Consider the following 14,918-nt stretch of genomic DNA (forward strand, 5'->3'; position numbering starts at 1 on the left):
AAAGTGTACCGTACCATAAAATTCAGTACCGGTACTCGGTATGGGTGGCGTACCGACATTCGATACGCCAAAAAAATTCAGTATCGTACCGTACTAATACTGTGCCAGTTTAGCACCGATACGGAGTCCGATACCAAGACGGCGAACCTTAAATATTACAAGTCTTGTTATAGCATGATGACTGAAACAAAGTACCTCAAGAGTTGCTGGATAGAAGTGTTTCGTTCCGGAAACGTTCATCATGTATACAGCTATGGCAATGGTGTTCTCATGACAATAAAAGTAACAGGATCATGCGAATAAGCCAGTATACATTACAATCGGGACTCCGTCATCTTAGACTTTGCGGAGTATGATCTGAGCTCCATGTTGTGGTTGAACGGTAAGAAGATAGTAAGGAGAGTGAATATAGGTGGGTGAGAGCTCAAATGAGAAGTGCTGCAAGATCATTGACAGAGCAAGCTTTGCTTCTATAAGGGCAAAGTTCTGGCCCACACAGGCTTTTGGCCCCCAGCCAAATGGGAAGAATGCCGCTTGCTTCTTTGAAGCGTTTGAGACGCCCCTGGAAAACCTCTGTGGTTTGAACTCTTCAGCATCTGTGCCCCAGATCTCAGGATCATGGTTGACAAGAAGTGTAGGCAGCAAAAGGTTCGCACCTGCAGGGAGAGAGACCCCTCCGATCTTTGATCTTCTATATGTATACCGGTATTGAATGGGCACCGATGGATATAATCTTAAAATTTCATGTAGTATTATGTTTATCTGTGGAAACAATTTGCAGTTGTAGCTAAGAAGCATGTCCGGTCAGTTATATACATCTCGATATCATTATTGGTTCTCAGTCCCTTTGAAAATAAATATTCTGATGAATGAAAACATTACTTTAGACTAGAAACTATGATTGATTCTTCAAGGTATCTTGAAATAAATTTATCAGAAGCCAAATTCATGAGGATAATTTGACAAGATGGATGAACCTGATCACCGTGCATAACTTAAATTCTACAGCAATTCTAGACAACATGAGGACTAAACCATGATGGAAAAAGAGAAAGGTAAAACTTCAATATAGACAATCTTTGGAGGTTTCCGTGTCAGGTCAAATATACTCCATGAGTTAAAGCAGATCCATGGGAAAAAGAAGTGGGTGAAATTTATTTATTTGTTCTTTGCCACAAGCAATCAGCAGAAAAGATGGTGAACAGTTTTGCAGGATAGAGATAATTATTTTGGAGTACCCCAAGTTATGTTGATCACTCAGCCTCTAGCCTTGAAAGTGAATGGGTTATGAGAACATCAAAGCTAAACATTTAAAAGCATTTCAAGAATGCGCAGATGGAATAAGATCCTGAGTTTTTTTCAGTCAAATTGCAAGGTGAGGGAAGCCTCCTTATGAAGTGAGATCATGTCATGTTTGAATGATCTGATTCATCAAGATCGGGAAGATAAGAAGATCTTGTATACAGAAAGTTAAGCAACTAAATAGCTCGGTTCCTCGCCAATCATAGCCTTGAAGGCTTGTAGCCTCATCTTATCGTTTGCTGTCAGACCTGACTTGATGTCGGATCCAAAGCAAAGGCAAATACAATCTGTTCAAGGAAACGGTCATAGTTGTATGTTTATTTTTTTCTTTGCAAACCCCCCTCAAAATAAAAAGGGAAAAAGAAAAAGAAAACATTCTTTGCAGACAAGATTCAAATTGCATAGTTATTAACTGATATGCCTCAAGTCAATCCCCATCCAGTTTAATCCATAGATGAGCAAAAAGAAACTACTAACAACTCCATTATTCATTAGAAATGAGAAAAATTAAATGCTGCATAAAACACTTACAATCTTAAGTTCGCCTATGCTTTCAAAGTTTGGTGCACTTCTCCCTAATATCTTTAGAACCTCTTCCCGTGCTCTGTCTTGCCATATTGGATTCATAGCAAGGAGAACCATTGTCCACGTGAGCAAGACAGAGGTAGATTCATGTCCAACAAAATAGAAAAGCTTGCATTCCTCCATCACCTCTTCAGTTGTCAAACCTTTGAATCTTGAATCATTAACATGTGTTTGCTGATCACTACAGTTGGATTGCAACATCAAGCCCAACAGATCATCAATTCTGCAGTCTCGCATTCTAATAGCTAGTTCTTTCTTTTTGATCAAATCTCTCAGCAAGGCTTTGATTTGTACGTCCAAATGCTTTACATGCTTATTCTTTTTCGTCGGTAAAAATCTACAAAAGAACACAAGTATCACTTTACAAGGTCCACTGAATTTATTAAGTTTTTTTTGTCATACTAGCAGAATTTTTTTCATTCATACAACTAGCAAATCTCCACCTATTTGTTTTTTTTTGTATATAGTTTACTTTTTTGTGGGTGTAAGAGAGTATATCTGACCCAGGAGGAAAATTTGTGAAAAGATCTGCAGCAATACCAAGACTGAAGATTAACTCTTCCTAATGAATGAAAATTTTCTTACTAGGATCCTAGCATCAAAATTTTCTTATTCATCTTTTGCCAATATTATACTTACTAGGATATCCTAATTATGATCTTGTTATCAATAACTGCAAGTTCTAGGAGTGTTTCTTACCTCCATCCCAATAGTAGTCATTGGAGTTGGCTAGTGAGGTAGAGTCTTGTTCTTTTTGTTTCCCTCCATTTTTAAGTATAATTAGAAGGGGAGCATACATGATTTAGATATAAAGGAACTTATCATATACTTGGGCCCCAAAAAGCAATGCCAACAAAGAAAAGAAATTAAACATTAGTATGCTTTTTTTAAAATTTTCTAAAAAGGAGGTGATGGAACTTAAAAAGGAAGAAGCTTTCACTGCATTGGGTGAAAATGGAACTCTAAAAATACAAATCAGTCAGTTTGAAGGTAGATCTGGAAGTTATCCGAGCAAGCAAAAACGTTCTTAAAATTCTGAATCCAGAGACATGACTTTTCTTCTTAAAAATTGATTTTTATAATTCATGACCAAACAAGTCCTAGATGTAGCAGTGTTATCCAACTAATGATGCTTCTCCACTGCATCGTCAGTAGAAGCTTGATGGAGTTTTGACAATGTAAATGATAAACCATCAAAAATCACATAGTTGACAGTAAACTGAAATTCAGTGAATAATATAAGGGAAAATGTCCAATTACACAGCGTAGGAAATTGGAATGCACCTAAATCCTGGAATATATGGCATTTGCGATAATTCAAGGATCAATGCGATCTGTTCCCTTTGAAGCTGGAATATTCTTTGGCCTTCTATGTAATTGCTACCAAGGGCTGTTCTAGATATGATATCTCCAGTAAGTTCTTGGAGCTCTGGCCATACATCGATTTCATACGATACACGATCACCAATAAACATCTCCCATTTCTTGATCATCTCCGTACAACTAACCAAAAATGCTGGTATCATTGCCTGCATTAGTATATCTTAATTAGCACAGATATCCTCATCACCCGGGAGGCAAAATGTTTCAAATAAAGGGAACATGAGCTAAAGAATTCTAATGCAACACAGATATAATATCTTGTCATGGACTCAAATTGGCTGTCATTCAAGATAACTAGGGTGATCCATAAGCTCCTAATCCTTAGGCAGAAGGCTGATCTATTTTGATATTATTTAGATGATTTCCATGTTTCATATACTTTTTTTTTTTCAGTCCTTGCTTTCTCTTTCCATGCAGCATGTACTGTTCATTTTGCATGGTTTCAGAAATGACCTTCAACTTCTCGAGGTGAAAAGCAGGATTGATGATGCTCCTGTGCTGAGCCCATTTCTCCCCGTCAAGGATGGTAACCCCTTGCGGCAACATCTTCATATAAGGATTTGGTGGCGGCGGAATCCGAAAGTGGCCCGATTTGTTTGACAGGATCTCCTTCATGAGGTCCAGATCCCATATGACCAGTCCTGGTGTTGTCCCGACCCAGATGGCCGACATCTTGCCTGAGCTTCCCAACAAAAGAATACACAGAAAGCAACAGTTTAAAAATAGTCAGTTGATGCTGGAAAAATATGTGGAATTCCAGAAAGGACGCAGTTTATGAAAGCTCCAAGAACAACAGTACAGCATGGTAAACACATTTCAGCAAGGAAGAGTAGGAAATAAAACTGAGAACTTACAGTGAACCTATGTTTAATCCCTGCACAGAGTTGCATCTGTTTCTATACACAGTTTTTCTTTTTCTCTTTTTATTCCGAGAAAACAGTTTGTATGCAGAGTTATACTTCTTAAAACACATTTTTGTATGCACTAGATATTAAATTACAGAGTATCATCAAAACCAAGGATCGGACATGAAATTTTAGATTAATAGAAATTACATATAAAATGACAGTCAATCAAGAAGGGTGGAGGACCTTGATTTCCCCCAAGCTGGTTAGCTTATTCGGTGGGTTTTCGCATACCGTAATCCTGCACAGTTTGATGAATGAAGGGGAGGACACGTGGCACAATGCTGTGAGTCAGATTCATGGGCTTGGACCAGGCGTCCGCCATGGACTTCCCCTCCGCTAATCTGTCGCCCAGCAGGAGCTTGTAGGGCCGGCATCTGATCCCTTGCTGCCTCAACTCTCTCTCCAGAGCCTTGGGTCTCCACCACACCGAATAGAACACCCTTAGAACAAGCCAGAGAAAGAGGGTCATAGAGACCGTCGCCATTGCCGAGAGGAAGAGATCGTCCATTTTGTCCTGGGCGAAGGGCTAGGAATCAACCAAACGGTTCCAAGAGTCTTACAACTACTTGTGCTTATATGCATGGTAAGCTATACTGATTTGAGCAGTATGTGCTTATATGCATGGTAAGCTATACTGATTCGAGCACCGTACTATACTGATTTGATGCCGATATAAATGGAGTAACCCAAAAATCTCCGTATCGTACCGTACCAACACTATGCTAGTAATCGATGTGGGACTAAACACACGCCCGAACGGATCCTCACATACTCCTCCCATTTAAGTCCTGACATCCTTGTCAGGCTAAGGGTTCAAATCTATTCAAATCTAATCACCAACACCACGATTGGCCCGTGGTCAGCCCCAATGGATCCGTGCTGCAGTGTTTTCTAGTCCACATAAATTATCGGCCGGATCCGCTCTGATACCATTTGTAACAACCCAAGACCTCATCCAAAATGGCTAATTGGAAGGTATTATTTAGGTTCCTTAATCCTATATAAGTACCCAAGATCTACCCAGCGAATAACCGATATGGGACTAAACACACATCCGCACAGGTCCTCACAATACTGAGATGGCGAACTTTGTTTTTATATATAACATTAGTTGCTACATATTTTAGAGCTATAGAAGTCCAGCAACGCAGATAGCAGCTTATTTATAAACGTGATAAATGTGATGGCAAGTTGGCACCAAGCCCAAGTAACTTGGTTATACGCATGATGCACTTGCTATGTGAAAAGGTAATGCTATAATATCTCAATCAAAAAGCTTTCATCAAAGAAACCTTTAATGAACAATAGAAAGGTGCGGAAAAGAGGGTCGAGAGAGTTGGGGAGTGGGTGCCTTCCGGTGAGAAGAACTATTTCATGGAGAGCTAGGCTTCCATGAGAGGGACGTGGGGTGGCATAACCAAAAAATCTTCATATCGTACCATATTGATATTGTGCTAATATGGCACCATAATAAAATTCAGTATCAAGATGAAGAACCTTAATTGTATATATAATATTAGTATTTCAGAATTACATAAGTCCAACAACATAGGCAGCAGTTTATTTATAAATGTAATAAATGTGATGGCAAGTTGGCAACAACCCTAGGTAACTTAGTTATAAGCATGATGCGCTTGCTATGTGAAAAGGGCATGCTATGCTTTCTCAATCAAAAAGCTTTGATCAAAGAAACCTTTTGTGAACAATAGAAAGGTTTGGAAAAGAGGGTCGAGGGAGCTGGGGAGTGGGTGCCTTCCAGTGAGAGGAACTGTTTGAGGCCTAGGACGAGCGACGTGGAGAACTGTGCTACCGTGAGAGGGAGACGCGGGGTGGCATCACCTCCCTTTCAATCAAAAAAAAGAGAGGGACGTGGGTCACCTTTTAAGGAGTGCAACGGACTGGGGAACTGGGAAGGGAAATGTTACATCGTGTTTGCGCGTGAACGGCTTAGATTTTCATGGACGTCTTGTCCTTTAGACTTTTGAGTACCTACGTTTTCTTTTCCCTTTTTTTTTTTTTTTGCTTTTAATCCCGTGCATCACAGGATTGGCAACTCTTAGGTGGAATTTTTTTTTAATTTATTCGTTCAGGATCATACATATATTCTAAATGAAATGTTGCTGTTGAAATGAAAGCTGAGAGACTTTGCTCGGAGATATGTTATGGCGGAGAGAGGAGTGACATGGGCATATGTGGCATATCATATTTGGCTAGACAGGAATGTGAGAATCTTTGAGGGCAGAGGGTTCTACCTGAGATCAGTGGTGGATAGAGCCTTAGCACATGCAGCCGAGTTGATGAGCACTGCAGTTGTGAGCCCACCTGAAGGTGACAGGGACATCTGGAGTTTCTCTTTGACTCCTTCTGCGTCTAGGTACGCAACGATACCAATGGTATCCTAGGAGCCCCTACCCCTCGGTTTCTTCAAGGTGAATTGATGGTAGCATCTCGGAGGGCGGGAGCAGATGCGGCGTGAGTTTTGCAATCAGAGACCACGACTCCAGACTGATTACAGTAGAAGGACAGTGTATCTTTGATGAGTCTGTCCCAGTAGTGGAGCTGCGAGCAGCATGGAAGAACCTCGTTCAGACTAGAGTGCACCTGAATGCTCGGCGAGTCCTACTAAAGAGAGACTCGGTCATAGTGGTCGACTGGATTCGGAGCAGATGTATCAGGCCAGACCTGCACCCTCTTGTTTATGATATCTGCTATCTTGTGGAAGAGCTGAACTCGTTCCGAGTTGCGCACGTCTTTCGAAAGGCACAGTGCGGCAGACTGTATCACCTCTTTTGCAGCACACCATTCTGAAGGTGTCCTCTAAAAGGGATTGGAGCACGTGCCGGTGGCACAAGAGCGTGTTTTGTATTGTGATCACTCAGGCGTACTCACGGCTGATGTAGTGAGTCGTCGGTATACACACACAAAAAAAAAAAAAAAAAAAAAAGCCATTGTTTGACTTTGTACTATTCATCAATTACAACAATATCATTTAAAAAATTTAAATCTCTGCATTAATTTTAAAAATATTTATTCTTTGAACAGTGGAGCAATCAAATGTTCTGACTATTTCCCATAACAATAGACAATGAAGGCCACTGTAACAGTGCTTATTTTTTTTTTATCTATTCTGCCAAAAAATCCAGCCGAAAGCTAAACTGCGCTTAAGCGGTTGCTTTCATTATAGGAGCGTATAACAATTTCTAAGAGCGGTTCTCCATAGTTGGATACAGATTACCAGAATAAATGAGCATGAACAAATAACTGATGAATGAGTTTTTGCGAGGCATTGAGAAGCTAGCATGTTTACTTAAAGACTTTGAAGCAAAATAAAGTTCTTAAGCCCCACTAGCTCAATTAGTTTAAGAGTACTTCCTTCTAGGTTGCCTTCACTTGTGCCACCCAACTTACAGTATCAGAGAAAACAAGGCTGTTCTACATGATATATATGTATATGTATATGTATCTCTGTGTGTGTGTGTGTGACCATCAAAGAACAAAACTCAGAAGAGCTGCTCTTTACAACCAATAAAAAATGACTGGTGATTACAATCAAAGAAGAAAAAGTAGTATTTTAGATGCTGAAACATTCATCTCTTTCACCGAACAGAAAATCTGACATATTAAATGCACAATCTACAAATCTTTTATACAAGCATCATTTTCGTAATGGTAAGTCACATAAGTCTGGCAGAACAGATTACAAGCTGCATAATGGGGAGAGCATGCTAAATTCCATCTACATACAGTTGTCAGACAACTATAAAACACCAAATAAGAAGCTTACATTTCATGCAGTCAGGACAGAAAGTGAATGAATACACATCACTTCAGTATCCATTACATACACATGGCTTGAAAGATCACCAGAAAATATGAAAGTTAAAAGCCTGAAGAATTATAGGAAATAATGTCAGAACCGCCTGCAAAAAGAAAAATAGAATCATCAACAAACGTTGCAGATAGTACCCAAAAACTATGCATTATGGACTCGTCGAGAGAACTATCAAATGATTGCTATCACACAAAACATAGTTAAAAATCATTGCACCGACGTTCAATATCAGCAACAAAAAGAAAAATCAGAGGTTGATGCACACTGCACAGATGTCCATTGAAGTACATGCGCAGCCCCATATCCCAAGCGTTGAAAACATCACTATTCTGATATTTGGCGTTTTCAAGCATTAAAGACTTGATCCATGAAGCCAGATTCATGATGCACAAGGGTATAACTCATGTTACTATAAATGACTCGAATATCGTTTGTACTGCACAAATATAAATTTTACAGGAAATACAGATAGAGCACTAGGCATGAAAAGAAGGGTTACACAAAGCAAATTAACCTCCTTCTTGGATGGGTCAAGACCAAAGAAGAGAGTGAGTTTAATGAGTACCTGGAAGCAGATCCCATAAAAGAAAATAAATTTAAAAAAAAAACTCGTATGATCTTTATATCATGCTGTCTTATTAAATTCTTCTTATAGATTTTGAATTTGATACGTATAAAGAACAAATGAGTACTGAAAACATGATATAACCTTGATGATGGGACAAGACCCAGTAAAAATGACAGTACTGACAAACACAAGACTCGATATATTGTTATTAGAATTACAAATCCATAGAGTTTACGCAATTGTTTACACTTAAACAAAGTGGGAGCAAGAATTACCAATTAAAATGACAAGTTCTGACAAATAGATAGACTCCATATATTGTTATCAAAATTACAAACCCATAGAGATTAAGCAATTTGCATTTAAATAAAGCAAGAGCAAGATTTTAATTGCTGCTTTGTGCTGGTCACGCTGAACTGGACCAGGATAGTGCCAGCAAGACACATGTATGTGCGCATTGGTACCCTGTGCATCACAGGTTATTGAATCATGCCAGTTCAGGATGGGTCAATACATCTCATTAATACTGGATTGGCATGCCCTGTGCCACCAGCACTTAAATCCTTGAGTGAGAGTACCAACGTCGGAAACCATTTTATGAATAACAGCATCATCCAATGAATAGAACAAATCAACATACCAAAAACATTAGCCAATAAATCTTAAGTATCAAATTCAGATGTGAGATGGATACTTGCCGCAACTGTACATGCAACCAGCCCTGGCTTCTCTCTGTAGTCTAAAGCAACAAACAGTAGAATGAAAACGCCAACATACCATGGAATTGCAGCAAGAAAAAAACCAGATAGGAACCTTACATAGAACAAGAACAACTTGTGTCAGCATATTCACTAGAAATTTGAGATTGACAACATATATACAATACGCTAGATGTCGGTATAAATGTCAAAATAAGCATGCACGCATGCACATATGCAGTATGAAGTAAATCACAATGCGATTATGTGGATGCTTGGTCTTTTTCTATAAGTGACATGCAACATCATTATCCAATTACTTATATGCTAAGGCAAAGTTTGAATATAAATGACATTAACAAGTGAAACCAAGACTTATCATAATGGTAGTTGTGATATGTCATAAGTTGTATTGAGATGAGTAGGTCATCCCATTAAAACAGCGTATTGCAACCACAGCAGGTCGAAATGGACTAGCTTTAAATTGAATACATAGAACAAATTGTATGATAGTAGTTGTTGCTTATAATATTGATATGAATTTGCGTACATGTACATGTAGACATTTTTGTTTATTTATATAGATTTACGACTAGACATAGAGGAAGGAGAGAAAAAAAATGCAATATAAGGCACGAGCATGCATCATCAACTAGCAACAAGTTTATAAATTCTTACTAAAACAGTAAAAGAATGAAGATGGCAGGAGGGAAGAAGGGGAGGGGGGGGAGGGAGGGAAGGGGGAGGGGGGAAGAGAGAGAGAGTTGTGATAGCAAGCAACTATTTTTATTATAAAAACATCTGCAATCTAAGTGTTGATAACAACAATTTTTTCATCAACAGAAGAAAAGGTCATGCTCAACTCTATCATGATTGCATTTGCTGTTGAAATTTAGATGACCTATGAAGCAAGATAAGATGAATATCTTCCATCATGAATGCCTGCTTTACCAGAAAATTAGTAAGAAGCCTAGTGTAAAAATTATCTCATCCAAGGTTTATTTTAGCACGGGTGAGCAATCAATTCAAAGTTTCAAACTTTTAAGCATTATAAATAATCCAACCACCGAGGAGAAAAAAAGAATGACACGTTACAAGCATATATTACAAAGCATGCTGCAAAATAGGGACTTCCATAATGAGGAAAAGGCATTCTTTTTGAAGATTGTTCATGTATATCCTGATATCAACTTCAAAATGAAAATATTTTACTTTGCTTATTTGATAAGCTCTCATATAAATACTGACGTTAGACAGGCATACTTACAGAAACACAACCCACCAGGCATGCTAATGGTCCAGGCCATTCATTGACCAAAAAGCCTTAGGACCTATCTCCGTCCAGTTCATTTGAAGACCTAAATTTTAGGTCCTAAATTATTAAAGAAGTGCATGGGCTACCCTTGATTAGCCCAAGCATGGCTTGGAGCCTAGATAATGAATAAATGATTATATGCATCTGTATATTTTATATATAAATGCATATATATATATGGTTTGTATATGTACACACATAGATACCAAAATGTAAGTGGGTTAAAAGGATGAAATGGATCAAAACAAAAGATATCATGTCTTCTAATTGAAACCGTTCATCTAGTGATCACCTGAGGCATAGATAAAACACCCCCTATATTTCTTTTCTTGTAAACTTTGTGCATTTTAATTGATTGAAATCATAAAGACAGCAGATCATCAATTTTGATGCCGAAACAATTATGCCTTGGGAAAAAACATGAATATGTTAGTTATCCCTGGTACCATTCAAGTAATTCTATGATCCTTTATATGTACAAACATGTCATACAAAGTACTGATAATCCATTGTAGGTGTGATAAGAAGCCCTATACATCACTATCAAAAGCAAGGAAAACAATGATTTAATACTCCACTTAAAGATCACAAGAACTTCGTACCATAAATACTAAATCATGGTTTAGTTTAGTTTCACAACCTAAAAATGTATAGCATCAAGGCCAAGATGAGAATAATGAATTCTGTTTTGATCTCAGAATAGATTCAAGCAATATTCAACTCATGGGTGACAAGACACAATAATTGCTATTAACCAGGCACTCTCCACATCCCAACAGCATTGTCAAAAGAGTTGTTGCACAATCATGTTGTTGCATTCAATGGAACCAGATAAATGCCTTTACCTTCAAAGTTGAGCATCCCTTTCCTTTCACCTTCCACAATAGGATTTCTTTTTCTACTACTTACACCAAGTCACTGTTGCCGATCAATTTGGCAGCAACTATGGCAAGTTTTAAATGCACAGCTTAAGTTGCATTTTATTTGCAAAAGCAATAACTTTCTGTCAACATTGTTAGTTATGGAGATCTTCTATTAGGATGTTTGAATTTAAATTCTATGGGAAACTCCTTTCTTGCCATTGTAACATTTTCCATTTATCACCAGTGGTTTCCACAATTTATGTTTATCAGAGTTAATTTCCACCATCAGTTGAATATCAATTTCCATTGAAAATCCTCATGCACCTTGGCTTCATTTATATTGATTGGAAGAACCACTGGTAGGACAGTACCCAGCTTGTTTTAGAAACCTTGGACCATAAATGCTGATTTCCACAGCAGAAATAAGTCATATGCTGTGCAGGACACTGGACGTTATTTGCTAAACAGCGAATTAGGGGTTCCAAAGCTTGTGGGAAGTTATAAGGGCCACAAAAAGGAAGGAAACAAGCTGGAAACTATAAAAATGTGACAAGCTTCCCGTGGGTTCTCTCCATAATCAGCAAAATGTCTTGAGTTTCACACGATTTTTTGTGGGCTGACCACACAGTAAAAGTCAGATTCCTTGATAGATTGCTACAAAGGATTCCTTGACTGACTTGCACTCTCTAAAGTAAGAAAAGTACAAATTAAAACATGGAAAGGTCTTCCTAACCTCAAATAGGCACTTGTGGCAAACTACAAAACTGCACTGCAGATCTCTATTCAAGATAACACGATGGGTCTCAAGTACTTGTCTATTAATGGGGTAGCAAGCTAAACCTAAGGGCCGCAAGCTAACAACCCACGTCAGTGCCGCCTCCAAAGAAAGCCAGTCGGAAGCAGAAAACAGCCAGGCAGCTAGAGAGTTCCAAAGATCAAGACAAGAAAGAGAGAGTGAGATGCTATATTTGTGGTAGATTAGGGCATATTTCTCAAACATCTCCTCAGAAAAAGATGACATCAACAGAAAGAAATCCTGAGGATGTAGAATCCTTTCAGAGTCATGTTGTACAAAAGCAACAACCAAATCACATAAACTATTGTTTAGCATCTTTAAGATACAGATGCATGGTAAAGAAAGCTATGTGATATGGTATGCCGTACGGGCCAAACCCGACGATACAGAGCATGCCGTACCATTTTGGTTCGGTACCGGTATTCAATATGGATGGCGCATCGACACTTGGTACGCCAAAAAAATTTCATATCATACCATACCGACACTATACTAGCGTGGCACCGGTATGGGGACCAGCATGGAGTCCGGTACCGAGACGGCGAAACTTGCTCTATGATATTATTATAGATAGGGGAACACAAAAAATTCATTTTTCACCAAGCTGGTTGAGAAGTTAGATCTGAAAATAGAGCAAGAATGAGCACTCATATCAAATCTTGCTTCCTTACACTTCAATTGCTTTTCTTTGTTATTATTTATTGTTAGTAGAAAAGAAAGATCTAGATCAGCCTAAATAAATTATATGCAGCCTTTCCGTGTCATTTTGGTTTTAGAGTAAGAAATCCGGACTCCAATTGATCGGACATTCCAAAGCGCTTGTGAAGGGGCGCATCAAAAATTGTGTCAATTTCTATGACATCTCGTAACTGGATTATGGTAGCAGTGATTTGAGTACATATAGAGAAAGATAATGAGAAGGAGGGCAAGTGCGAGGCATGAGAAAGGGATTCAATAAAAGATGTGATTATTGTTGGTGCACCTAATGCTTTGGTACAGAGGCTCTATGAAGCGATTCTACAAGATCCAAGTCAAACACTCCAAATAAGCATATGGAGGCCGTAGGAAGCAAAACCTACTGATTGAATATGAGATAGAGATTGCAATGAGGATTCAGGGAAAAAGACACATCAGTTTGCCACGTATACGACTAACATACGGAACATAGCATCCGAATTGAATATGAATAACGTGAACGCTATACACATCAAAAAGGCATAGGTTTTAGTCATTAAATTATGTTATACACTTTTGTTTTCTATGACAAAACGTTACTCGTTTTCTTTTGTTATTAGCTTTGGAGGCATAACGGGGTTCATATAACTCCAAGGATGGAGCTTTTCCGTTTTCAATGGTTGTATCATATGGTGATGTCTAATGAATAGAATTTTACCTCAACACTAGTATCATATCAAGCATCCACACAGAGTTCGTCTAAGAAAAACAAGTTGGATTGTTGGATCTAAATCATTAGTACCTAGGAACGAGTACAGAAGAAGCGTATGCAACTCCCTGAAGATCATTCTCACAAACGGTAATTGAATCAAGTGATGAACAAGAAGCATTACAGCGATCACTTGTGAGTCCAAAATTACAAAGAAAAAAAGAAGTTTGAAGAGAAGAGTTAGAGAATTCTAACTCACAATGCCCAGCCGATGCCGATGCCGCAGAAAGGCAGCGGCGGCTCCCTCATGGGGATGCCATCCACCAGCGCCTGATAGGGCTGCGTCTGATACCCAACTGAAACATATATTCCCAAGGAGACGAAACAAAAGGGACGCCAGAATTAGAACAGAATATTTGAATTCAAAGACAAAAAAATAGGAACGGGTCGTGCGAGATCCAAGGAAAGATGAGAAATTGGGGAGGGAGACGCCAACCTTGGATCGCGTGATAGGTGGCCGGCTGCTGCGGGTTGTGATAGTAGGTAAGAGGAGGAGGATATTGAGGTTGAGGAAGGAGAGGCGCGGACGATGACGGCGGCGGAGGTGGCGGGAAGGTGCCGTAGCGAGGAGGATGCTCGACGGAGATCTTTGTCGGATCGCCCTCCCCATCTTTTCCGCCCATCATTGCCATCTCTCTTTCGGAGGGAGGGAGGGAGGACGGTGTATTATTGGTGCGGGACTATTTTGGGCACTTCTAGATCAACGGCAGGAGAAAGACGGGACGCGATGGAGATGGACGCAGTTTCTCCATCGCATTTTACCTGCACGCTGTTAACGCCGGGGAAAGCAAAATCTGACGCTCGTCAAGAAATCCGCACCGCCCGCTGGTATACGGGAGGACGCGGTTTGCTTCTCCTGATACGCGTCAACGTGGCTCATAAGAGCCGCTGGTTCGCCGTACAGTTAGCTGGCCGGGTTCACATGAAGCGCGCTCGGATCCGGTTAAAAGGCATCATGGGTCATTTCTTCACTGCCCTAAGGTAAGGCTGTTGGGTTGACCCATGACTCGATTCAACTCAACCTACTTAAATTCAATTCGACCTATTTTGAAGGACTCATAGTGCCATTTCGAATTCTAAAATTGGATCCGTTCCATTTTTCGGATTGGGTCTGGATTTACTGAATTAGATCCAAGCCGACCTGATCCGTCGGAATTTTAGGCAATTTTGGATTTCCAAAAAGACCCGACCCTATCCGAACCAAACCTGAAAAACCATTTGGAT

General features: G+C 39.3%; 2 protein-coding genes across 2 annotated transcripts; both read right to left on the reverse strand.

Annotated features, from left to right (window-relative positions):
* Positions 1-213: 213 nt before the first annotated feature.
* On the reverse strand, positions 214-4,703 carry LOC113462486 (cytochrome P450 CYP72A219-like). The gene is made up of 4 exons (XM_026803050.2): positions 3,724-4,703; positions 3,172-3,416; positions 1,834-2,224; positions 214-762 (listed from the first exon to the last, which is right to left on the reverse strand). Exons 1-4 carry the CDS (start codon positions 3,940-3,942, stop codon positions 337-339), a joined length of 1,281 nt encoding a protein of 426 aa, XP_026658851.2. The 5' UTR covers positions 3,943-4,703; the 3' UTR covers positions 214-336.
* Positions 4,704-7,772: 3,069 nt separating this feature from the next.
* On the reverse strand, positions 7,773-14,467 carry LOC103703364 (60S ribosomal protein L18a-like protein). The gene is made up of 4 exons (XM_008786201.4): positions 14,131-14,467; positions 13,894-13,990; positions 9,277-9,391; positions 7,773-8,098 (listed from the first exon to the last, which is right to left on the reverse strand). Exons 1-4 carry the CDS (start codon positions 14,324-14,326, stop codon positions 8,039-8,041), a joined length of 468 nt encoding a protein of 155 aa, XP_008784423.1. The 5' UTR covers positions 14,327-14,467; the 3' UTR covers positions 7,773-8,038.
* Positions 14,468-14,918: the final 451 nt, after the last annotated feature.

This window comes from Phoenix dactylifera, chromosome 8 (assembly GCF_009389715.1).
Source record: "Phoenix dactylifera cultivar Barhee BC4 chromosome 8, palm_55x_up_171113_PBpolish2nd_filt_p, whole genome shotgun sequence".
NCBI classification, from domain to species: Eukaryota; Viridiplantae; Streptophyta; class Magnoliopsida; order Arecales; family Arecaceae; genus Phoenix; species Phoenix dactylifera.